General features: G+C 53.2%; 1 protein-coding gene and 1 long non-coding RNA gene across 2 annotated transcripts in view; one reads left to right on the top strand and one right to left on the bottom strand.

Moving 5' to 3' along the window:
* Nucleotides 1-23230, top strand: part of LOC125935521 (uncharacterized) — a 77413-nt gene that overhangs the window by 40150 nt on the left and 14033 nt on the right. The window lies entirely within an intron of this gene.
* TGFBI (transforming growth factor beta induced) overlaps nucleotides 7125-23230 on the bottom strand; it is a 58063-nt gene continuing 41957 nt past the window's right edge. Inside the window, exons 7-19 of the mRNA XM_049649230.1 lie at nucleotides 22976-23140; nucleotides 22572-22718; nucleotides 20393-20534; nucleotides 17611-17823; nucleotides 16628-16765; nucleotides 15895-16040; nucleotides 14805-14941; nucleotides 13889-14019; nucleotides 11335-11459; nucleotides 9959-10061; nucleotides 9300-9379; nucleotides 8198-8222; nucleotides 7125-7775 (exon numbers count right to left, since the gene is read on the bottom strand). Coding sequence (XP_049505187.1) covers nucleotides 7735-7775; nucleotides 8198-8222; nucleotides 9300-9379; nucleotides 9959-10061; nucleotides 11335-11459; nucleotides 13889-14019; nucleotides 14805-14941; nucleotides 15895-16040; nucleotides 16628-16765; nucleotides 17611-17823; nucleotides 20393-20534; nucleotides 22572-22718; nucleotides 22976-23140 — 1593 coding nt within the window. The 3' untranslated portion in view covers nucleotides 7125-7734. The remainder of the gene's footprint in view (nucleotides 7776-8197; nucleotides 8223-9299; nucleotides 9380-9958; nucleotides 10062-11334; nucleotides 11460-13888; nucleotides 14020-14804; nucleotides 14942-15894; nucleotides 16041-16627; nucleotides 16766-17610; nucleotides 17824-20392; nucleotides 20535-22571; nucleotides 22719-22975; nucleotides 23141-23230) is intronic.

The following is a 23230-nucleotide window of genomic DNA, read 5'->3' as shown; positions in this document are numbered from 1 at the left end:
CCCCCCCCCCCCCCCCCCCCCCCCACTTATGCTCACACTGTCTCTCTCAAAAATAAATAAATAAACATTAAAAAGAGAGACCCTGAATTCTTGTCTGAGAGTAAATCAAATTCAAATCAAATTTAAACATGAACACGAATATGATAGATGCATTAGGAAATAAAACTAAGTTCACAAACAGGATTTTTCTCAAGCTAAAAAGGTGGTTAGAAAGATGACTGAAGGGCTTTTATTTTTAATCACTTACTGGTATAAATTCCATGATTTCCAAAAAAGTTGTAAGCTTTTGAGAACCACCTTCCAAGACTGACTTTCTGTATGGGGTGTCCTTGTGGTCGAGTCGACACAAGGATATAAACTATAAACCCCACATAGTGGTCCTTCCCCGTCACTCAAGGGCACAGGGGTTCCCATTGGGGTGGATTCTCTCATGTTAAAAACGTTTTGAGTTCTGAGGAAAGGTCTTCTCACACTCCTGACAGCCGCGGGGCTTCTCACCATTTCCATCTGCGCCGGTGGGTGGGCCACACCATGAGACCCCAGAAGGCCTTTCCCCATCAGGACTGGTGACGGCTCTCTCAAGTCCCTTGCTGTCCGGCTACCCCTGTGCCTCTGACGGACAGCCCGTGTGCACTGTCACAGGCTGAGAAACTGGGCTGCTGTGGGATGGCCCACATTTTATATTTACTGGTATATATTTTATATTTTATATAAATATTTTATATTTCTTTTATAAATATATGCTATCTTTATTGGTGTACATTGACTGTGTGTCCAAGTGGGATGCTGGGGGAGGCAGAGAACTTGGTGCCAAGAAGCTCGCAGTGCTAGAGAATTCCAGCCAGTACGAAATGTACTTAGGGCGGGGCTCAAGGGCGAGCGGTCATTCAAACTGAGTATAGGTGCCCGTGTCCCTGGGAGAGGGTCCCAGCTTGCATCAGGAGCTCCGGGCTCAAGGAGGGTGAGGAAGCCCTGCTCTATGCTGGAAGTCGACGGGGTCTGATTGGTGGTGTTTCCTGTCACAGTAGAACTGGGATTTGAGGCTGCATCCTGGCAGGTCAGAGTCTGTTCTTGCTTTGCTCTCAGATATGCTCTGAGCTCCTGTGCCTGTGTGCTGGAAGAACTGAGGATACAGGAGTGTGTGTGTGTGTGTGTGTGTGCGCGCACACACACACACACACACGCTAGCCTCGGGTCACGCCCCTCCTCGACCGACCACAGTGTGGCTACGCCACCCCCAGGTCTGTTTGCCTCATTCTCCACCTCTGGGAGCCCGACTGAGCGTTGTCATCAGGGAAAGGTCCCTGCATGCAGATGGCTTCCTTGAGCTCGAATTATTTATGGGCTGTTGCCAGGAAGCCATAGGGACGTACTGGCCCCAACTGACAGGGGAGAGAGTGGTTTTTCCATCTGTTCCCTCAAAAACTCATTTCCGCCCAAATGAGGATATTTAATCCAAAGTCTTTCCCCTCTGTCTCTGCTGCTTCCCAATCGCAGACCTTCTTCCTTCAATAGAACTGGAGGGAGAGGATCCTGCACACGGTGAAAACTACCTAAGCATGAAACTTCCTCCCCAGAGGGGTTAGAGGGTCAGGTCACCCGCTCAAGATGAAGTCACCTGCTCGATGGCGTGATTACCCAGCCGTATGTCTGCCGTCTGGACCAGACGTCCTCCTCCACCTGGGGCCTGCTGGCCCACGGGTGTCCCCTCTGAGTGAGGGGGAGGCCTCTTAGCCAAAGTGGACTGAAGCAGAGCAGAGCAGGCCACCCTCTGCTTTCCGGGGAGAGACCTCAGGAGAGCCCTCGATTCATGCTTCCTCCCATCCACATGCGTAATAGCCTCCGGAGGACACCCCCCCCCCCCCCCGTATCTGGGAAGACTCCTCTTCCTTTTCAGAGAAGAAAAGAGGCCTGAGCCCACCTTGTTGAAGAAATGAGCTATTGCCTGTCTGGAAACCAGGCTTTGGAGTAGTTCCTACTGAGCGCTTACTGTGAGCCGGGCCCTGTGCCGGGTGCTGGGACAGAGTCCCTACCTGAGAGCAGCTCACTCTTTAGGAGGGGGAGGCAGAAAGGAAGTGGAAAACTACTCCAAATAAGTAATGAAGGCTATGATAATGGATGCATGGGGGATGGCGGAAGGGGCTTCTGAGCCAGACATGAAGGAGGAGGCTGAACGAATAGACAATGTCCAGGTTTTTTTTTCCCCCCCTCCGGGGCTCTCGTTCCCTCAAAAGGGCATCTATTCACACACTCAGACCACAAAACGTATCTGTCTCACCTCTGTGCCCTTCCACTCCAGATGCAGTCCTCTTGCCTCCACTGACCATGTTCTTGCCAAGGCTACTGAGGGCATTCATGTGGCCAAATCCCATGGGCATACCAGTAACTTAACACAGCTGACACTCTATCCTTCTGGAAAGGTTCTCCTCCCTTGGCATCCAGGGCTCCACACACAAGTTTTCGGGTCCCTCTGCAGCTTTCTCTGCCTCGGCCAGGCCTCTGGATGCTACAGAAACCCAAGGCACTCTTCTTGACCTGTGTGATCTCACCCAGGCACCGTTTGTTAACAACCCTTAAGTGTCATGAATCCCAAACACCGCAACTCGGTCCTGACCTCTTCCCTGAGCTCTAGGCTCGGATATCGAAAAACCTCTTTGACACCCCAGCCGGATGTTGAACTGGCTTCCCCAGCTTCGAAACATCCAAAGTAGAGCGATTAGTTTTCTTCTCCCGACAGCTTCTCCCTCATTCTTCTGCATTTTAGAAAAAACTGGCACCACCTTTCAGCCGGATGTTCAAGGTGGAAACATTAGCACTTTTGAATTCTCCTCTTGTTTCACACCACTCCTCCAACCCAGTTCCAAGTCCTATTTGTTGCACCTCCGGAATAGATCTCATCCTTCCATGTCCTCCCGTTTCTAGTGCCACCACCCTGGTCCTGCGCCGTCCCTTGACCGCATGACTGTAACAATCTCCTGACTGGCTTCCCAGCTTCTTTCTACTCCCTCCCTCCACCCTGAAGCCAAAGCAATCCTTTAAACACAAAGTGGAAAATTAAGAAGACAGTGCTGTTTCCAATAGCATCAAAAAATTAAACACCCAGGTATGAATTTAACCCAGGTTCTATGAAGGATTTACACACTGAGAAGTGTAAAACATTATGGAAAGAAATTGAAGAAGACAAAAATAAATGGAAGATATCCTGTGTCCATGGGCCAGAAGACTTAATCCTGTAAATGTGTCAATACTACCCAAAGAGATCTACATTTTCAGCGAAATCTCTACCAAGATCCCAATGACGTTTTTTGTTTTTGTTTTGCAGAAATAGAAACATCCATCCTAAAATGCATTTGGAATCTCAGGGGACTCTGCTTGGGCAAAATACTCCTGAAAAAGAACAAAGTCGGACAACTCACGTTCTTGACTTCAAAATTCACTACAAAGCTACAGTAATCAAAACAGTGTGGTTTTGACATAAAAATCAACACATAGGCCAATAGAAAACAGATCCCAGACATAAAACCTTGCAGATATGGCCAAATGATTTGGCCATTCAACAGGAAAGGGACAGTCTTGCCAAGAAATGTTACTGAGAAAACTGGGCTCTGCATGAAATGAAGTTAGACCCTGATACCACAACTCAAAATGGGACAGAGATCTAAACATAAAAGCTAAAACGATAAAACTCTTAGAAGAAACATAGGGCAAAACTTCACAACATTGCATTTGGCAATGGTTTCTTGGGTATGACACCAAAAGCATAGGGAACAAAAGTAAAACAGATACACTGGGCTTAATCAAAATGAAAAATTCCTATTCATCAAAGGGCAATATCAACAGAGTAAAAAGGCAACCCACAGAATGGGAGAAGATATTTGCAAACCATATATTTTACGAAATAAAATATATCCAGAGTATGTAAAGAACTTCTATAACATTAACGAAGCCAACAACCTAACTCAAAAATGGGCACAGACTTGAATAGATATTTCTCCAAAGAAGATACACACGTGAAAAAATACTTAACTGATCATCAGGCTTCAGACGTGTGTGGCCTGCTGCCAACAGTCCTGAGGCCACAGCCAGAGGTTCCTGGGGGGGAAAGTGGGACCCTGCTGCTCCCCTTCCTCTCCCAGGTCCCAGAGTCCCCTTGCCACCTCCAGTTACCTGCACCCCAGGCTCTGTCTGGGGCCTTTCAGGCCTGCGGAGGGGTGTGTGTGTGTGTGGGGGGGGAGTTAGTGTGCGAGTGTGTGAGAGTGTGTGCATGTATGTGCAGGTGTGTGACCATGTGAGAATGAGTGTGTGCATGCGTGTGACCATGTGAGAGCACGTGCATACGAATGTGTGAGCATTTGTGAGTGTGTGTACTTCCCCAAACTGCTTCAGTCCGGCATTTGGCCACAGGATCCCACGGAGGGGATGCATTTCTGCCCTCGCCAGCCTGGGATGGCCAGAGATGGCCTCATTTGACTTGTCTGGAAAGGGCACTGGGCCCGTCCCTCATTCCATGGCTTTCTCTCCTGGCTTTGGAAAGATTTCTGAGCACAGTATTCCGGGCAGCTCCTCTCAGACCATGACACTGAATATGGCTTCAAGCACAAAGGCATTTTCCCTGCATGCGAAATCCCTTTCCTCTCTTCTTTCCTGACATCCCTGTGGCCTGGGCACCCGCAGCTGTTGCTGACCCCCTCCTGGCCACCAGCAGCACGGAAACAAGTTACGGTCTAAGTTGTGCAAACAGAGACCAGGCTTTCTGGGGCTTCTCAGAAGGGGTGGGGGCGTCACACCCTTTCCAGCCCCCCCAGAACCATGCCCTACTTGGCCAGACACCCTGGTGTGAGTGGGGCCGAGAGGGCAGAGTGCTTGAGAGGGTGCAGTCTGGAGCCACGTGGGCCAGGTTTATGTTCCAGCCTCTGCCCGGTCTGCCATCTGGCAGACGTCCTCTTTAAGCTCCCATTTCCACAGCAGTAAAATGAAAACTACTCATACACACTTATTTTATAAGACTGTAAAGACTAGGAAAGATAAGGCATTTAGTGCATAGCCCAATGCAGGGTTCCCTCCTCTGGCCCCAGAGCCAGGCGGCCCTCTGTGGGAAAAGCACGGTCCTGCTCAGGGTCTCTGTGGTCCTCTCTACCCCGGAGGCACTGGCAGCCACCCAGTGGCTGAAGCAGAGAGAGAAGGGAGCCAAGCGGAGCCCTTCCCTTCTCCCTCTCCTTCCTTTTCCTCATTGGGGCTCATTGGTCAGGGCCGGCCCAGGCTTGGGCTGCCTCTGGCCTTCTGTTGGAAGGGGACACAGGGCAGGCACACACCTCCCTCCAGCAGTGGTCCACCCCCCCCAAACATCCAGGGGCCGCTCCCCCAGCCCTGGGCATCCATTCCCAGATGGGAGCACCGAATGTTTAGCCAGGGTCTCCAGGAAAAACACAGGCGGGGGTCGGGGTGTTGAGGATCCAAAAAAGGGAGATTGACTCTCTTTGCCCAGGAGGGGAAGGCAGGGCCAGTCTGTGTGTGATGCTCAGTCACAAGGAGGACACAGCCAGCTGAAAGAATGGAGCCCCTAGTTGGGAAGGCTGGGGTGGAGGTAGGGCAGGGATCGCAGGGACACAGGGCATTTTTAAGGAACTTGTGTTGATTTTTATTTTAAATTAAGGGATCTTTAAAAGTTACACCAACCACTTCTTTGGTTCTGGTGTTTTCTTGGAAGGTCTGGGGTGTGCATTTCGGGTGCTTAAGTGAGGTATGGCTGCAGCATGTTCCGCGAGAGCTAGCCATCACCGGCAGCCCCTGGGGGCAGGTGAGCAGGGCAGAGCTGTGGGAACAGCACCAGCCCGCAGAAGGGGCTAAATGTCACCTTTCAGGGCACCCTCTCCCCGAGAGACCTTCGCCCCCAGGCTAGCTCCTGAACCTGCTCTCACTCCTCCCACTTCCGGGAGCTCCCTGGCATCCCTTCCTCCACCCCTACTTCCTCAGATTCTCCGTCATCTGTCACAGAAGCTCAGGGGGTAGTGCCACTAGCAGATTCACAATTCGCTTCCCCATGAGCAGGGAAGCTTCATGAAAACAGCCTAACACAGCTATTTGTGGAGCCACTGAGAAGCGCCTTGGGGCGATGGATGAGTGACCGTAAGGTGTGAGAGGTAACGTCCGTCTTTCCCCAGGCTGCGGGGCAGGGGCTCTATTGCCAGCAGTGGCGCTACGGGCGCACCGTCCTTGGGTCTCGGGGTCCTAGAAGTGGAATGCGCTCCGCCTGCTGGAGCCAGACAGCCCTGGCAGAGTGTGGGAGGCAGCACTGACCCCCTGCTCCGAGTAAGTGGGCTGCCTTCGGGACAGAACCAGAGAAGGGCTCTCAGCTGCACTGATCCTGAGCAATCCCCGACACCAGGACGGGAGTAAGGATACCTGATGCTGTGCTAAGCGTTTTACCAGGATCATCTCATCTCTTCCTCATGATGGACCCAGGAAGGAGATGATACGGTCATCCCCCTGGTACAGATGACGAAACAGAGGCCCTGAGAGGTGAAGGCCACACAGGCAGGGAGCGGTGATGCCCCGGTTGCACTAGCCTGTCTGTGCTGAGGATATTTCAAAACAGAGAAGACAAAAGGAGCAGGGGCAGGGATTTGTGTGTGGGTCCGCACAGGGGGTCTGGGTCTAGAAAACCTTGAACGGCTCCCCTGCCTTGTCTCTGGGAGGCAGAAGGCTTGGGAGGCAGTCCCAACTCAGCTATTTTCTGTGTTGCCAGTGGCTCTCCCTTTCCGGAACTTTGGTCTCCTCATCTGTATAACGGGACTGTGCCTGTAAGCTCTTCACAGGGCAGAACGCTGAGCATTCAAAAGTCCAACCCAAAGACGGGGCTCACGAGGCTGCAAGGGAGATGGGCACTTGGGGAGGAAAGCGAAGACTGAGGACTCAGCCCCCCAGGGCCTGTGGAGACTGAAAACGAAAAAAGTTCAGCAAAGACTCAGCACGGCCCACAGACGGTCCCCTCAGCGCTCCTTTCAGGGCTACTGCAGCTGCTTGCAGGTGGAGCCCCGGTAAGAAGGACCCGCGCAGCCCCGAGAAACAGAAACCTATCCCTCGTGAATACCCAGGCCAGCACACAGGTCCCGTCCACACAGGCACATGTTCCTTTGGTTTTATTTTCACCAACACACAATGGCTCTGCCACACCTGGGAAATCCTGGGCTCTGCGTGTTCCACCTGCCCTCTCTTTCCTACCTGGACAGGGCCACAAAGAAGTGTCCAAACCACGTGCAGGCACGAGACGCGCTGGACAGAGCAGTTCCAGCTCATAGCTTATAATGATGCCATTTCTCCAGTTGCAAAAGAGCTTTACAGAGACCACGCCAGGACTACCCCCCACCCAGGATGCTGGAGCGCGTGATTCGTGTTTTGTGAGCTCCACAAAACCTCAGCTCCCTTTTCCAGAGCACTTGGCACGGGCAGGAAATTCCACGTTTGGGACAGGGCCTTTTTGGAAGCGACTCTCAGGCAGTGACATCCAGGTCTCTGCATGGAGTAGGTTACCAGCCGCGTGTGGGGGGAAAACAATTTAAAGGACATCTCTTTCTCTCCTCCCTCCACCCACCCAGGGCTCAGATCTCATTATGGTGCCGCCCAGATACACTGAAGTGTGTGTGATATTTGGTTTCAAAAACATTCAGTCTCTTTGGTAAACTCAGAGAAAGTGGCAGGGAGCTGCCGAAGTGCGTTCTTCCTACATCTTCCGCACTAATGCTTCATCCTCTCTAATAGCCGCTGATAGACAGGAGCTGGAAGAGAGAAGTTTCAAGGTGAGACGTGCGAACTGCCCCTGTCTGTCAAGACACCGTCAGAGTCACAAGCGCATGGCCGGCGGCCCCTTCCGCCACTCTCTCCCGCACATCCCGGGTGCTTTTTGGTTGGTGAGCCTTGCTGTCTTACTCAACAATGTTCTGAACTGGGATTTTCTCCGTCTTCCAGCTGGGTTCCCAAAGCCAAAAACTCGCAGCAAGCCTAAAATGTTGGTACTCTTATTATCTCCATCTTAAGGAGAAGGGAAGTGGGTGTTCTGCATCTGACCCCAAAGGCCAGGCTGGTTTTATTGCACCATGACGTTCTTATCTATATACAGCAGATGGCACGTTTGGGCCTGCTTGGGGGAAAGGCTCAAACTAGTTAGTGTACAAGGACTTCAAATCCAGGCCAGACTTACCTAGTTTCACAGAGGTCCGGGCGGCCTGAAAAAACAAACAAACAAAAAAACGCACAAAGTGTCAAGTTTTCCAGTGAAAGCTGTCCCTGCATGAGTTCACAGCAATGGTTTTGCCCCCTGCCACACTACTCACAAAAAATGCCAGGGGTGAGGGAGAGGAATGGGAATGTGTAGCTGCTGGGCCCCAGGGAGCCCCTCAGTCAGTCTCAGCAGCCCCAAGTGAAGTGTAAGCCCCAACCAACTAGAGTCTGAGGTGGATATTCCTGGGAGACCACAAAACCTGACTTCCACAGAGACCAAAGCCTAGAACCTGGACAGTTGGGACGGCACAGGGGGTGGCCCTGAGGAGTAGGAGCTCAGAGCCAAGAACCCTTCTCAAGGGGCGCTGAGGAGACCTCTCTGTCCAAAAGCAGAGGACATATTCCAGCTCTGGGTCTCTGGGGTAAGAACCACCTCCAGCCGCACCCTCTTGTCTTCTGTAAGGTACCCATATTCCCAAGGGGCTCCACCTCACTCGAAGCAGCAAAGGAGCCTGAGTGGGGCTTCTAGGAGGCCCTGGGCAAGCTGGGGAGCAGGAACAGAAGGCCAGGAAGAATCACAGAGGCTCTGCGAGGAAAGGGAAGCTGGAGCAAGGAAGGGAGGTTCCACACACACACTTGCCCTGTATCCAGAATCCTCACCACTACCCTGAAGAGCCCCAGCATCACCCAAGACGGGCCACATCATGGAAACCAGAGGGTGACTTAGAGGCCACACTGTAAGGCTGATTCGGGATCGGTTGCCCTGGTTGGATAGATGGATTCTAGAGCTTTATCTGTTTTCACCAGCATTCTATGGGCTTCCCCATAGAATGAGGCTCAGAGGCCTTGGTTTATAGGCCTGGGTTTTGGCCCACAAAGGTACAGAGGCTGCCTGGGTTCTTTTCTCTGAACTCCACACAGGCCAGTGCTAAGGATTCCTGAATGGGAGTGAGGAGAAGTTTCACGGGAGCCCTGGGAGGGCAGCCAAGGAAGACAGGGACCCAGAGGGCCCTCCCCCACCAGGGGCCCAAGCAGAGGCACCAAGGGTGCTGAGGCCACAGGCAAACCTAGCCGCATCTTACCCTGGAATATGCAGATGCCTGTTTGAAGATTTCAAGTGCAGAGTCTGCAAGTTCATCCCCTCGTTCCTGAGGTCTGATGGCTGGCGATGAAAGAAAAGGCAACTTTGGTGAGAGCAAAACTATTAGCACGGCATTCATAGCGACCGTGACTGAGGGGCACTGTTGGGTTTCCTGCCTCACATTCGCCAATGAATTTTTCCTTTAAAATTTTTCATAACTGACAGTGGATGGAATCTGGCCCATGGGGAGAGAGCTCCAAGAAAGGTGAACGCACAGTGCAGACAGAGGCTGGACTCAAGTTCAACTTTGCTGGAGGTAAAGAGAGCTCCCATGAGGCGAGATGTAAGAAGCGTGCTTGGAACCACGTTCCCAGCATCCACGTGTGAGAAATCCACGTCTGTGTCTGTGTCTGAGTGGGGCGAAGACAGCCAGGCAATTCAACAAAAAGAAATCTGGCTTGAGTTTCTTGGGTAGCGCGTTTGAAACCAACAGTTCCTAATTCACTTTTGGATCAGCCACAGCGATGCTGGCCACGGACCCTCTGTGGGCACGTTGCACACTAATCTTTGCTTCGAACAGTTTTCCTGTCGAGTACCAGCTGCTGTGTGGAGAAGAGTCAGCCGCAGACTGCGGGGCCATGGGATACTTTAGGGCCTTACCTGGAGGCTGCAGGACATTAGAGATGGCATAGACCACGCCATTTGTGGCCATGATGTCAGCTTCAGCAACAGGCTCCTTATTGACATTCACTACATTGTTTTTCTGGGAGAAAAAGAGACCACTGTTGAACATAGACTGTACGTATCTTACTCTCAGCAAGTGCTTACTGAGCAGTTCTGGATGCCAGAGCCTGTGCTAAGCGTGAGGGAGACCTGGTGAATGGAACGGTCCCTGCCAGCCACACCTTCAGTCTGGCGGACTCTTTCTGATCCCTTGTGTGCCTCAGCCCGGTGTAATTTACAAAACACCCTTCCGTGCTAGTCACTTGGTCCTCACAGCGACATGTGGTAAAGACACAGATGTCATCGTCTCACTTAGCAGAAGAGAAACAGAGATTCAAGAGAGGCCAGGTGCCTCCTTTAAGCTAAGCGGGTGGGATGGCTGGGAACAGAAGCTGGGCCTCCAGTTCTGATGCAGGGCTCCTTCCTTCCACTCGCCCTCAGTGCCTTACCTCTCCCATAGGAAGCGCACCCGGGTGTCTCTCTCTGTCCTTCCTGAACCTCAGGTGTCATCCCAAGGGGGAAGGAAGAACAGAAGCCTGTGACGGCATCCCAACACCCCAAAAGAGGAGCTGGGAGATTCTCAGGTGACCTGCAGAAGTCAACTAGTCATCACATTCCTACCCCTCGCCATGCTTCCTCATGGGGAAAGTGATATGCAAAGGGATGGCGGAAAGTCGGGAGAGAGGAGCAGGCAGCAGAGGCCGAGCCAGCCACATACTAGAAGAGCGGTCCCTCCATGGGGAAGCCCAGTGACCTTGCCAGGTGCAGCCAGGGAGGCCACGGGCAGCTTCACGGAGCGGGGCCAGCTATCTGTTCTCTCTCTTCAAGGTAAGAACCCCTGAGGCAGCTTCAGAGTGGAATGTGTGTTATCAAAGTGTAGAGCAAGGGAAAGCTTGCAGACCAAGCATCTGAAGGAAAGGGCTCTTGGGATGGTCTGGCATGTGGTACAGCTCAGTGAGCCCCAGACTGGAAGGGATGGGCGGGAAGGGGCCGGGGGGACTGATCCCTCAAGACGCGTAAGTAATTGCCTATCGTCTCTTTAAGGGGAGGAAGATCTAATGGCCTCTCCCAGAGGCCAGTCGGATGCTTGATTCTTGAGCAAGTCCGCAAGTTCTTATTTGTGTGCTGCCACAGTCTCGCCTCATTTCCCTGAAAACCCTTTTCTCTTTTCTTTCTTTGGACAGAACGCACTCAGAGATTCAAGGTGCATCTTCAAGACTGTGTGTGTGTCTAAGGCTGGCCCAGGGGCAAGAGAAGCCCTGGAACCCCAGTGACGGTGCCCGGCTGGCTATTTGGTTCTGAAACACACTCACTGAGCTGACTTCCAGCTTGTCCCCCTGGAGAGACTTCAGCCGCACCAGGGATCCGATGCCTCCGCTGACCAGGATCTCATCGCCAATGTGGTATTTCAGGATGTTGGCAAGCTCTTTAGCATTGCCTGTGGGTTCATGGGAAAGAAGGGAGAGCAGAGTTCATTCCAAGGCTGGTCACTGGCGTCGTCAAGGAGGGCCCAGAGGGGATGTGAGCGGTGATGCCTGAGATGGAGAACTCCCTGAACAGGTAACGAGCACTCTTTGAGCACCTGCCGTGTGCTCACCCCTCGGACCCCCCCCGCACCTGCCTAAGGCTCAGGGGAAAAAGGCCCATGTCTGTGGCCCTGCATCTGCCTCGGCAGTCAGGGGGCTGATGGGCTAAGCGAGAGCTCTCTGTGATGCCGAGAAGGAGTTAATCCATACTCCTCTATGAGTATGACTCATTTTTCCATGAGCTAAATATTTGCTTGGAAAGCTAGGAACCTTTCCAGCCCCGGCATCTGGGACATTTCATCATCAGCATGGCTCCCGATGGTTATAACACAGTAGTGAAATATTTACACGTTCTTCCCTCAAATGCATATTCTGCGGCCGCTGTTTCCTGAAGGGAGAACTTAAAAGAGTCAACAGCTGCAGTCTGGTGGGGGGGGGGGGCTGTGGAGCCGATGAGGTCAGGGCTGAGGGGGGCATTCCCTCCACGGCGCCCCTCCCGTCACGTCTCAACATTCCTTCCAGCCCACATCAGCTCCTCCACCAACTGGGGAGAGCATCCGATTGCTCATAAAGGTGCACAGGCATTTTCCAAATTAAGTGTGGGAGGCAATGCCTGAAGCCGCCAGCTGCCCTCTCCTCTCCATCACGGCCGCCCCGACACTCACAGTCCCAGCCCAGTGGCTAGATTTCCCCAGGGCCTGTGGATGGCTATTTCCAGCATCTCGAAACTGAGAACAGGGGAAGTTTTAAAGCATCTTGGAGAGTTCACTTGGTTACTGACAAATCCACATCAGTGCCCGTGGGATGGAGACACCAGGTACCAAGTAATTTCCAAACACCCACAGCCTGGCTGCCACGGATTCCCATTCCACGAAAATACTGCCGGGAGCTGCTGCGCCCAGCCGGCCCCCGGGGGTGCGAGAGGCTTCTTTCTTCCGAGACATTTAACACCTGGATTGACCTCTTACACCTGGACAGCCTTCCGTCTCTGTCTCCCAGGAGGGCTGGGGGCTATTCCTACCCGTGGACCTGGCGGAAGGTGTGTGTGTGGGCAGCCTTGGGCACACCAACATCCCACCCCGTCCCTGCTCCTGCACGACCGAACACGCGAGGGAGGCCGAGCAGGCCCGAGGCCACTGGGGAATATTGCAGTCCTGCTGGACACAGAGAGGATGGAACAAGTTTATGTTTAGAAGGAACTTCTCCCCTCTTCTCGGGAACATACGTCAGCATCAAAGAGACAGGCGTTTACCAGGCAATAAAGAATCTTAAACAGAACACAAGTTCAGCTCGGGGCTGCCTGCAACCTGAATTTCCTATTCTCCTGCTCCAGAGCAGGAAGGAAGGTGTCTATGATGTGGGCCCCAAGATCTGGCCAAGGTCCTTCCTCCTCCTCCTCCTCCTCCTCCCTCTCTCCCCCCCCCCCCCCCCCCGCCCTCAGGCTCACCTTTTTGTGAGGTGTGTGTGTCAAGGGCAAGCTCAACACTGCACCCCCACCCCACCCCCTCCTCATCGTAGCCATCGCCGAGAGAGGACGCATGCCCAGTGCCCAGCAGCACATTTATTCCGCACAACACACAGCAAGGTGCTCTCATTTTTCTAATGGGAAAACTGAAGCTCAGAGAGTTTAAGCAACTTGCTAGAGGTCACTCAGCTGGTGAATGTCCGAGCCAGGATGGGAAGCAGCTTTGAGTTAATCCCAGAGCCCAAGCTCTGAACTGTGAGGATTACCTCTGAAACATCCTCAACTAAATTTCTCAGGGCCAGGAATAGCTTGTTGGTAAAGCTTTTATCCCAAGGGACGTTTCGTGAAGGTACATGGCTTCATTATCGCTGTCCTCAGTGGCAGACATGTCTCAGTGACCAGGCTGGCTGTTACCCACTCAATGCCTTTCTACTCTTCTCTGCCTTGTATGGTTCCCAGGGAGGCTGATGGCTGTGAAGCACATTGTCCAGGCTCCTTTGCCCCGTGTCCCCCCAACTCACAGCTGATAGGAGGCCCACGGCAACGGGCATGTGGGAAGAGAACGAGGCTAAGGTAGTCCTGGCCCCCTTGCCCTGGTTCTGCCAGCAGCTGCGTGTGGCTCTGGCTGCTGTCCTGTGTCCCTCCTCTGAAGCTCTGGTTCTCCCTGTCCCCTCCTCCACCTTCCTCCCCAACCCCAGGCCTGGGTGTCATCACCCTTTGCTGGTCCCTTCCTCCTGCCCATAGTTTTACAAACAGTCTCCTCATTAAGTTCCTTCCAGTGAAACCCTCTGTAACGTGCCACCTGTTTCCTGCGGGTCCCCTGACCGATACGGTCACTTTAGAAACCATGGAAAATGTACTTCAGTTGGTCTTTACCCAGGAGTTTGTTGAGCTGTCCCGGTGGCATGGCCTGGAAGGCTTCATTTGTAGGAGCAAAGACTGTGTAGACGCCTTCCCTGTTGAGCATCTCTGTCAGCCCTGCAGACTGGATGGCGGCCACCAGCATGCTGTGGAGACAGCAGAGAAAATGTCACCTGCCTGTGGTGGGGAGAGGGGCGGTCACTTTCCCAAATGCCTCCCCACTGTGGGTAGGTGGGGCCCAGCACTGGAATTCACACCCCTGGCTGGTTTTCATTCCCGGCTCGTACACAAAGAGGGAAGATTCCAGTCTGCATCTTCTCTCCATAAATGCTAAGCTCAGTCAAATGGCCGGAAGTCAGAGGCCAGAGAGGGAAGGAGGAAGGGAGAGGCTGGCAGCATGGCCAACCCACAGACTGGCCGAGCCACTGGGCCCTGGGGATACGATTCAGGGAGTGCCTGGCTGGTCTCCCAGACTCCAGTGTCAGAGCACCCTGTGGTAAGTGAGCAAGTCAGAAAAGGAGAGAGAGGAGCAAGAAAGCAAAGCAACACAGGGAGCCTGAGAAGGAGCAGCTGGGAGTCTCCAGGCGCCATGAGTGGATATCGTTCAGAGCGAGATTCATCCCACACTCAAAACCAGGTGCTCTCCACTTACTTGGGACTTTAAAAAGAGAATATGATGTCTTCCTCGGACTTCAATATAAAAATGTCACCCCCTCCCTGTTCCCAAGGATGTGAGGATCACATTCCCAGAAATAACCCTTTTTATCAACATAAGCTTCCAGTCTGACCTTCACCCTTCCCAGATCCCCAGCCTGGAAGGTGACCAGTGCACCGTCAGCATTAACTGAATCCCTGAGGAAGTGGGGAGCTTGACAGATAGCTGAGACCCAACGTCCTGCCCCAGCATGACCACTTGGGAGAAGCTGGTTACCTGAAGCGATTGTCCCCCTTTAGGACATCCATGACGGTCCCCATTGGGGGGGTTAGCATTCGGTCCATGGTGAAGAGTGTCCCATACCTGCCCCTCTTGTCATGGGCAGCAATGCAGCTGTTCTCGATGCACAGGCTCTATGCAAAAGAGGAGCAGAGAAAGGGCACGTTATCCTCCCACATGGGGGCCTCATAATTTGGTCAGGACATGTGCCTGCCGATGGCTTCATCCGCAAAGATCAATGAATATACACTGGTGTGGGTCATTAAGACTAGGATAAAATGTTGTGTTTTCTCCAGAAGAGAAAAAATAAAAACTGTGTTGAGGAAAAATGGCTATCAGGCCCCAATAAAGATATAGAGAGGTCCCCTAATGAGAATATCCCATCACACGTGGTGTCCATCAACAGTGGTCAAATCAATAGATCGAGTCTATTGACTCATCTATGTAACAGACGACAACCATCTTTAGTCAATGGTACTGGATGGCTCCAAGGAAGGACTGCATTGTGATGTGCTTCCTGTTTGATATTTTGTTGGGTTTGAAGACAGAAAAGAGACTGGAGAAGAGAGAAAAGAGCCTTTTGGACCAGGAAGGGCTGTGCTCATTCAGTTAAGGGGGCTTCTGTTCACATAAGCCAAGGATTTAAAACCTCCATTCCTCCTCCCCTGTTCATCACTCTGAGCTTGAGGCTGACGGCTGCCTACCCAGACAGCTGAGACTGCTGTGTGGTTTATTCCCAAAGGCTGCCAGCAAAGGAGATTCTAATCCTTCTACAGTTTCCCATTTTGATCCTTTCAAATAAGATACTTTCCAGAAATTCCTTCCTTCCTTATTAGAAATCAGTATATATATATATACACATACATACTCAGGCAAGCTTCTGTTTATTGAGATTTTATGTGTGTGTGTGTATATATATAATAGGTATGTATATATATACACACATACATATACAATATATACGTATATACACACATACATAGACATAGACATAGACATAGACATATATGTTCTTTTACCATTAATACAGCTTCCATTTCTTAGACCTGAGACAAAGAAAGAGGACAATTGGAGAACCAGAACTTACATTGCGATAAACAAAAACTCTCAGTTTTTTGCCACCTAGAGTGTTGAGGGTCTGTCCATGGTACAGATACTTGGAGGCCAGCTGCTCTTTAATCAAGTGATTGAGAAGCAAATTCTTTGTGCGCGCATCAATGTTAGGGGTTCCATCTGTAAGGGAAGGTGTGCGTAGGTCCAGAGGCATGCTCCAGAAAGGAAGAGAATGAGAGACGAATGTAGTTGAGAAGGCCAACCCTCCTTAAGTTTGGAAACGGGAGATTGAGAAATGCAGTAAGGCTGCCAAATTCCTTAACATCTGCCATCTTCTGCAAATTAACCAAACAAAAAGCTCTAGATAATCGAGGGTGTTTGGAGATTTGCCCGTGGAGGGAGGGGAAGGCATGGACACCATTTGGCCCCCTCCTCCGCCTTCCCCATGACCACAGCTCAGCTGTATCCTCACTCTGACCTTCTGATGATCACATGGGTGATTGATTCTGTACATAAAAAGACATGAGAGTGCTCTGTTCTCCGGCCAGATGTGAACTTTTGAATTCTGGGGACCAGATCCCCAAAATGCATTCTCTGCTCTGCCAAATGATGTGCCAGAGCCTCCGAGGTTTCTGTTGAGCTGAGTGGGAGTGCTAACATTCTGCAGGGTGCTGGCAATCGGGGAGGAGGCTGCAAGAGGTGACAGTGGTGGGGGGGGGGGCAGCTACCCCAGAGACAAACTCCTGGGGCTGCTGTTGCCATGTTACCTTTGAACACGGAATTCAGGGGTGCCAGGAGGGTCACCCGCTCGTTTCCGGAGAGATGAGTGCCGAGGCCAGCTTGTCTGAAAAGGTCAACAGCTGTGGAAACGTCCGACTCTGCAGCCAACTCAAACAGCGTCTTGGCTGCAAGGAAGGAGAACGTAGGTTCAAAAGTTAGAAGTGCTGTTTTCATTTATCATCTGTCCACCCCAGAGCGTGACACACACCAGCAGGAATGTCATCCCACGAGTCAACAGCCCTCTCGGCACTGCTGGGGCGCAGCGGGCTCGTGTCATCAGGGCACTGGTCGCCCAGGTCTCACTGGGCAGGGGAGTGAGGGGAGGTGCAGGCGAGCAGGGGCTGGCCTCTGTCCCCACCCTTGGTCAGGGCACCAGCTAATGCCTGCAGCAGGGCAGCACCATCCGTGTCATGGCTTCTGAGTAGTAGATAATGCCAGCAACCACACCCGTACAAAGTCTTCTTCTGGTTTGGTTTCTTTCCTGTGAAATTGCTTCACTCCTGAGCAACCGACCTCCCTCGAAGTCCAGAATGGGGCTAGCTAGCATGCTGAATGAAACCCAAGCCAAAGTCCATTCAGTCATTTCTCCCAGGGTCAGCAACTCTGGGATGCTTGGGCATCACTGAGAAGGCACATGCTCTGAGGTCAGCAAATGGCCCTCTGTGCAGGCAGATCTTCTGAAAGGCTTCTTCTGTGATCGAGCGGCTCCCTCCCCAGCTCCCTCCAACCTCCCTTGAGCTTCCTCCACTGCCTCCAAGGAAACGCCTGGACTCCTAGGCCTGCAGCTCAAGATGCTTCAGTCCCGGCTGCAACCCAACAGGGGCCCAGGCCCTTTCTCCTGAGAGGCTGTGAGCTGCGTGCAGGCAAGGAAATGGCCCCCCAGATCCCTACATTCCCCAAGTGTCTCCACCCTGGATGCCAGAGGGGACAGGAGGCCTGGAAGGGCCATAGCCTAGGAGGCCTGGCTCACCTGAGTCTGGGATGAGCAGCTCATCGATGTAGTGGATCACACCATTGGTGGCCAGGATGTCTTTGTTGGAGATGATGGCCTTCCCGTTGATGGTGAGCATGTCACCGCTGCAGCCCACCTCCAGCGTAGTGCCCTCCAGGGTCTCCACGGACATCCCTGCGACTATGGCTTCGGCACACATGGCTGACTTCAGGATGTGGTTGTTCAGCAGGTCTGGGGGTCAAACAGGACACAGGTCGAGTCAGTGCTGGCTCCAGGCTGATATCAGAGGCCAGCACGCAGCCTCCATGGTTGTAACGATTCTATTCTCTCTGACGCTGCCCTTCAAATGAGGCTGGGGCACCACACAAGCCCGGGTCCTCCCCTCCTCCTGCTGCTGCCCCGAGTCGAGCCCAGCTCCGCGGGCAGACTGCCTGAGTCTGAATCCCAGCTCGGCCACTCACTCACCAGCAGTTGGGGCCCCAGACAAGTCACTGAACCTCTGTGAGCCTCAGTTTCCTCCTCAGGGGAGATGAGCTCGGCATTCCTCTCCTGGGGGAGGTGTGAGCTCTGAACGTGAAGTACCCAGCACGGTGCTGGGCAACAGTGAATGCCCAACATGTGTTAATGGCTGGCTCATTTGTACCTGAATCTAAGGGGAATTCTCTTACTAGTACCTGAACCTCAAAGTGAGTTTACCCTGGGACTTTTTATCGACAGACCTTTAGAAAATGTAAAATGTGGGAGGCAAAGATGGAAACTATAGCAAATGAGAGTTCTGGGAGTATTTGCTCACTTTATCTGTTTTTGTTCATTTTACCCAAGGGTCCCCTAGTTGCCAGGACCTTGCTTAGGGGCTGGGGATAGTGACCAAAAAGACACGGTCTTTGCCACTGCATTCACCCCACCCATAAATCATAAATAGAATCCTTTATTTACTTGTACAAGAGCCCTTCAGGGACAGGACAGAAGTTGGGGGCCCTGAGGAAGCTGCAAGAGGCAGTGGGGGGGGGGCACATGACCCCAGCCACGCAAAACAAGTTCCCAGATGGCCACTCAGGGCCCTTTGTCTTATGTTCTCGCCACAGAGGCGCGTCTCAATCTGTGCCGAGTGTGAGAACCAAAACCGCACAGTCACGGACAGGAGGAAGCACTGAGGACCTGCAGAGTCATAAGGCTGCTGCAGGGGTGTTGGGGGCCTTGAAAGCCAGTGCTGACGCCCTTCGGCCGGCGGGAGAGAAAGGACAGCTGGGTCACTATGGGAAAGAGGCCTCGGGATTTAGCTTCTCAGGGAAGGAAACTGAAGGCAGGGTGGGGTAACCCACTAGGGCCACTGGGAGGGAGAGCAGGGCCAGGGCTGGAAGCCAGTCTTCCAACAAGGCACGCCAGCCCGGGCCTCTCGCTTGTCTGCCAACCCACTAGAAACAACAGAGCCTGTCCGGCTGCACTCCTGTCACTCCACCTTCAAGCCCGCCAGCCAGAACCCTGTGCAGAGGGCTCTTGCTTAGAGCAAATGGGTTACTGAGCAGGAAAAGGCAGATGTGCAAAAGGGAAAAATTAGTGTCTTTTTCTTCTCATCAGGAATTCTGATATCTACAAAGATGCAAATGTGTTCTGCACAAAACAGGTGTTATGGGAAGCATAGCTCTGAATGGCAAGTTCAGTGTGCTGAGATGGACCCAAGTCTCAGCTCCTCCAGGAAGCTTTGGGACGCCTCGGGCTGCAGGTGCCCATGAGGGTGGGGGCATCTCTGTCACCACGGCCTGTCTTCAGAACCCACGGCCTGTCTTTAAGCCCAGCTAGGCTTAAACTTCCTTGAAGGCAAGTCTGTACCACGTTCCCTTGTGTGGCCCCAGTTCCTGCCACACGCCAAGCACAGAGGCGCCACAACATCTGGACACAACAGATCCCCATCTGTGCTCTCAGAAATGTGCCCTCGCCTGTCCCTGCGTGGCTGTAAGGAGAACATTTTACGTTTACAGGGTGTCTGAAATGCAGTAGGTATTGTAGGTTGTAGATTTCAAAGGTGCATTTAAATAGATTCAAAAGAAATGATGTCACCCCTGGATTATAGCTGGGATGACTAAGTGGGGTTGGGGTCCACAGGGGACCTGGGACCAACTCCTCTCTGCAGGAGATTCGCAGTCAGCAGGAGCGGCTCAGCGCTCGTGGAGCTGAAGGGGGCAGTGGCAGGGGGCAGGGGGCAGAGAGGGCCGGGCATCCCCTCCCCTCCCTTCTCTCACGTGCATGGTCCTTCCAATAATCAATGCACCCCTAGCTAAGCAACCCACTGAGGAAGCACTGAGGGACTCTGCTATGAAGTTGACCGTAACTGAATTTAATTGTAATTTTCGATTATCCATGAGGCCCCTGGCCAGACATAGGAAGAATTCAAGGGTCAGCACGATGGGTTCCTTTCCAGGATGCCAGAACCTGCCATCTCCTCCCCACACCTCCAAGCTGCTGCCTGCTTGGATGCCCTGCTCTGGCTTTGATCGTTCAGGCCTTTAGCTCTTTCTGAGTCTGGCCAGGGCCTGCTTTGGACCTCCAACTCTGCCTTGCTCCTCAGCCCAACTGTGTCATTAGACAAAGGTGGCTGGATTCTGTATTCACTCCTCCAACCATGGCTCTGCTCTGGCTTCTGCAGAGATGGAGCCAGCTGGGAGCAATGAGACAGGATGTCAGGTGGCATGTCTGTCCTGTGACAGGATGTCAGGCCACATGTCTGTCTTGGACAAGAGCAGGCCTTAGGCTCAGTCTTGCTGCTCCGATGAGGGGGCAGGAGGAGCAGAGGGGTGCTCACCTCTCAGGGCCTCTGGGTCACCCAGGATCCGGTTCAAGGTTTCAGCAGGGATCTTCTCGAAGGCCTCATTGGTCGGGGCCAACAGCGTGAACTGGCCATCACCTTCAAGCAGTGTGTTGAGCCCAGAGGCGGCCACGGCGGCCTGTGGGGAGGGGAGAGGATGGAGGTTTCCCTAAAGGTTCTGGGATGCTCCGCAGGCAAGAGGCACACACGGTGTCGCCAGTCTTGCCTCCAAGGGCCTCAGGCTTGTGTAGAAGCCCAAGACGAGATGGAGAGCCGAACCAAAGCTTACCTCTCTGAGCTTTGATGAGCTCCTACCCCTCCGGCCAGCTCTCAGTGACTTCACATGGCTTTGTCCTTCCCACCCCCACGCTTTGGCCCCACTATTCCCTCTGCCCTTCCTTCTTTCTTTGCTTCTCTGACCCCTATTCCTTCTTTGGGACTTGACTGAAATGTCATTTCTCTAGGTAGCCAACCCCCGATCGCCCCATGCCCACCCCCACTCTGCAACTGAGAAGGGGTCTGTCGCCATACTCTTAGGGCTTGCTGTCCTCACGTTGTGTAAAGAACTACTGGCTATACTACCTGGGTGAGCTCCAGGAGTGGGAGGGTCCCATCACCCGCGTCTACAGAGCAGCCAGAATATCTTGCAAAAGCATCAAGCGCCTCCCTGTGCTCTCGGGATGAGGACACACTCCTATGCCCGGTCTGCGGCCCCACAGGACTGGCCCCTGGTGGCCCAGCTGCTCCCGCCTCACGCTCTGTCGGCGTAGTTGTCTTCATTCTGGCCCTGCTGGCCTCCTCCTTGCTCGACCTGTTCCCCTCTGCTGACCGTGATCTTGCCCCTGTGCTTTGTTTAACTGGCCGTTCTCATCCTCCAGTCCTCAGATCAAAAGTTACCTCTTCCAGAGAGACCTTCCCTGACCATCCAGTGTCAACTGGCCTCCTCTGCTCCCTACTCACTGACTTTACAATGCCCAGCACAGTCCATGGCTACCTCGTGTGCATCTTGTCTGTCTGCCCAGGAAAAAATAAGAAGTGCCACAGAGGACACAAATTGGTCCATCTTGTTCACCTGTATACCCCTGGCACACGGAACAATACCTGGGAAGTAGCAGGTGTTACTAAGTACGGGTTAGTGGGAGGAAGGATGGGCGTTAGGGGGATCCAAAGAGGAAGAAGGAAAGAAGGAATATTTGCCAAACCTAAACAGTAAGAGGAGGTTACTCAGCGGGGTCAACCACGGTTAATCAAAAGACGTGCCCCCAACTTTGTGGGGACATCATTCCCTTGCAGACCCCTGCCCTTGGAGTGACCCGGAAGGAAAGCAGGGGGAAAGTTTGGAGAGCAGAGTCCCCTGCAGAGCCACTTCCTGAGGCTACCTCAGAGGCAGCCCAGCCCCAGGGTGTTTGTCTCTCTGTGTTGGAGATCTCCAGGGGAGGAACTACCCCACCCCCCTTGGTGTCCTTTGTGGTCAGGAAGTTCTCCTTGAATCAGGGCAAAACCCCTGACGGGGCAGCCTGTGTTCACTTCCTCTCAGCAGCCACTGCCAAGAGCAATGCCTGCCTGCCACTCCAGTTGTAAGACAAATGCCTGCTGGGAAGGGCAGAAGGAACAGTACTCGGTGGCCAGGTCAGAAGCCAGGCCAGAAGTCAAACCCAGCCTCCCATGTCCACATTGGTGGCCTCACTGCCGGTCTGGGTTCAAAGGAGACACGGGTATGGCTGCAGCAGGGCCCCATGGTAGGAACATGTGTTCCAGAAGATCAGGCAGCCTGACATTATTCTAGTCCCACGTATGGGAGCCACTGCCTGGGAGGAAGGGCCCTCTCCCCTCTGGAACCCGTAGTGCGTGCCCAGGCAGCCTCAGGCTCAAGCGACCTGCCCCGCTGCAGCTGGAGACCATGGAACTTTCCAGGGGAGCCATGAAAGGAAAGCTTGACAAAGGAGAAGACGGGCAGAGACATTTTTTTCCAGCAGAGGATTATGATGTTTCATTGTGGTCAAGCCGAGCATCTGGTAAGTGGACCCGTCCTGTTCGTGGGCACTTAGAGGAGCTTGTTCCATGTCCCCTAAATGCTCATGAACATGGAGACATCCTCTGCTTCTCCCACACAAGAAGGCCCTTTGGGGAGGTGGTGTGTCCCCAGGTCAGCTCCCCTCCCAGGGCAGTCCCTCACCCGAAGGGTCTCGAAGGTGTCCTCGATCTCGATGATCTGCTGAATGTTGTTGGTGACTGTGGAGATGACCTTATCGATGAGGTGCACCACACCATTGGTTGCGTGGTGGTCGGCTTTCAGCAGCCGAGCACAGTTGACGGTCACGATCTGCCCAGAGAAGAAATGAGGAGGAGTGGTTGACACATCGGAGGCACAGGCCTGAAGCCCCAGGAAGGGAAAACGCGGTGCAGAAGGCGGGTTCCACACCCGTGGACCCAGAGGGCCTGAGGAGACGCAGGCGCGGGAGGCAGGAATTACCTCCGGCCAATCTCACCTGCAGGACAAAACCCCAGAAACCAGCCCCACATGCGGAGCAGGGGCAGTCTTGGTGTGGACACAGGGAAGTGTAGCTGGGGACTCCCTACCCCATTGGGATAGTGGTGGATCTGGATGTCCGAATTCTGGTACATGGAGGTGAGGGCCATGCCGTGTTTCAGCTCATCCGTCAGGACTCGTCTGTTCACCATGTGGTAGCGAAGGGCATTGAGGAGCTCGATGTTGACGTTGCTCACCAGGGAGTCCAGCACTTCCTAGAAGGAAGGCCGGAATTGCACTTAGCTGCAGACCACATGTTCAAGGGGGGAGGTTCTCGTTACCCTGGGAAAGGCGCTTCTGAAACC

The sequence above is a fragment of the Panthera uncia genome (assembly GCF_023721935.1).
Source record: "Panthera uncia isolate 11264 chromosome A1 unlocalized genomic scaffold, Puncia_PCG_1.0 HiC_scaffold_17, whole genome shotgun sequence".
NCBI classification, from domain to species: domain Eukaryota; kingdom Metazoa; phylum Chordata; class Mammalia; order Carnivora; family Felidae; genus Panthera; species Panthera uncia.
The sequence above is the reverse complement of the archived record's forward strand: the minus strand, read 5'-3'. Positions and strand labels throughout refer to the sequence as shown.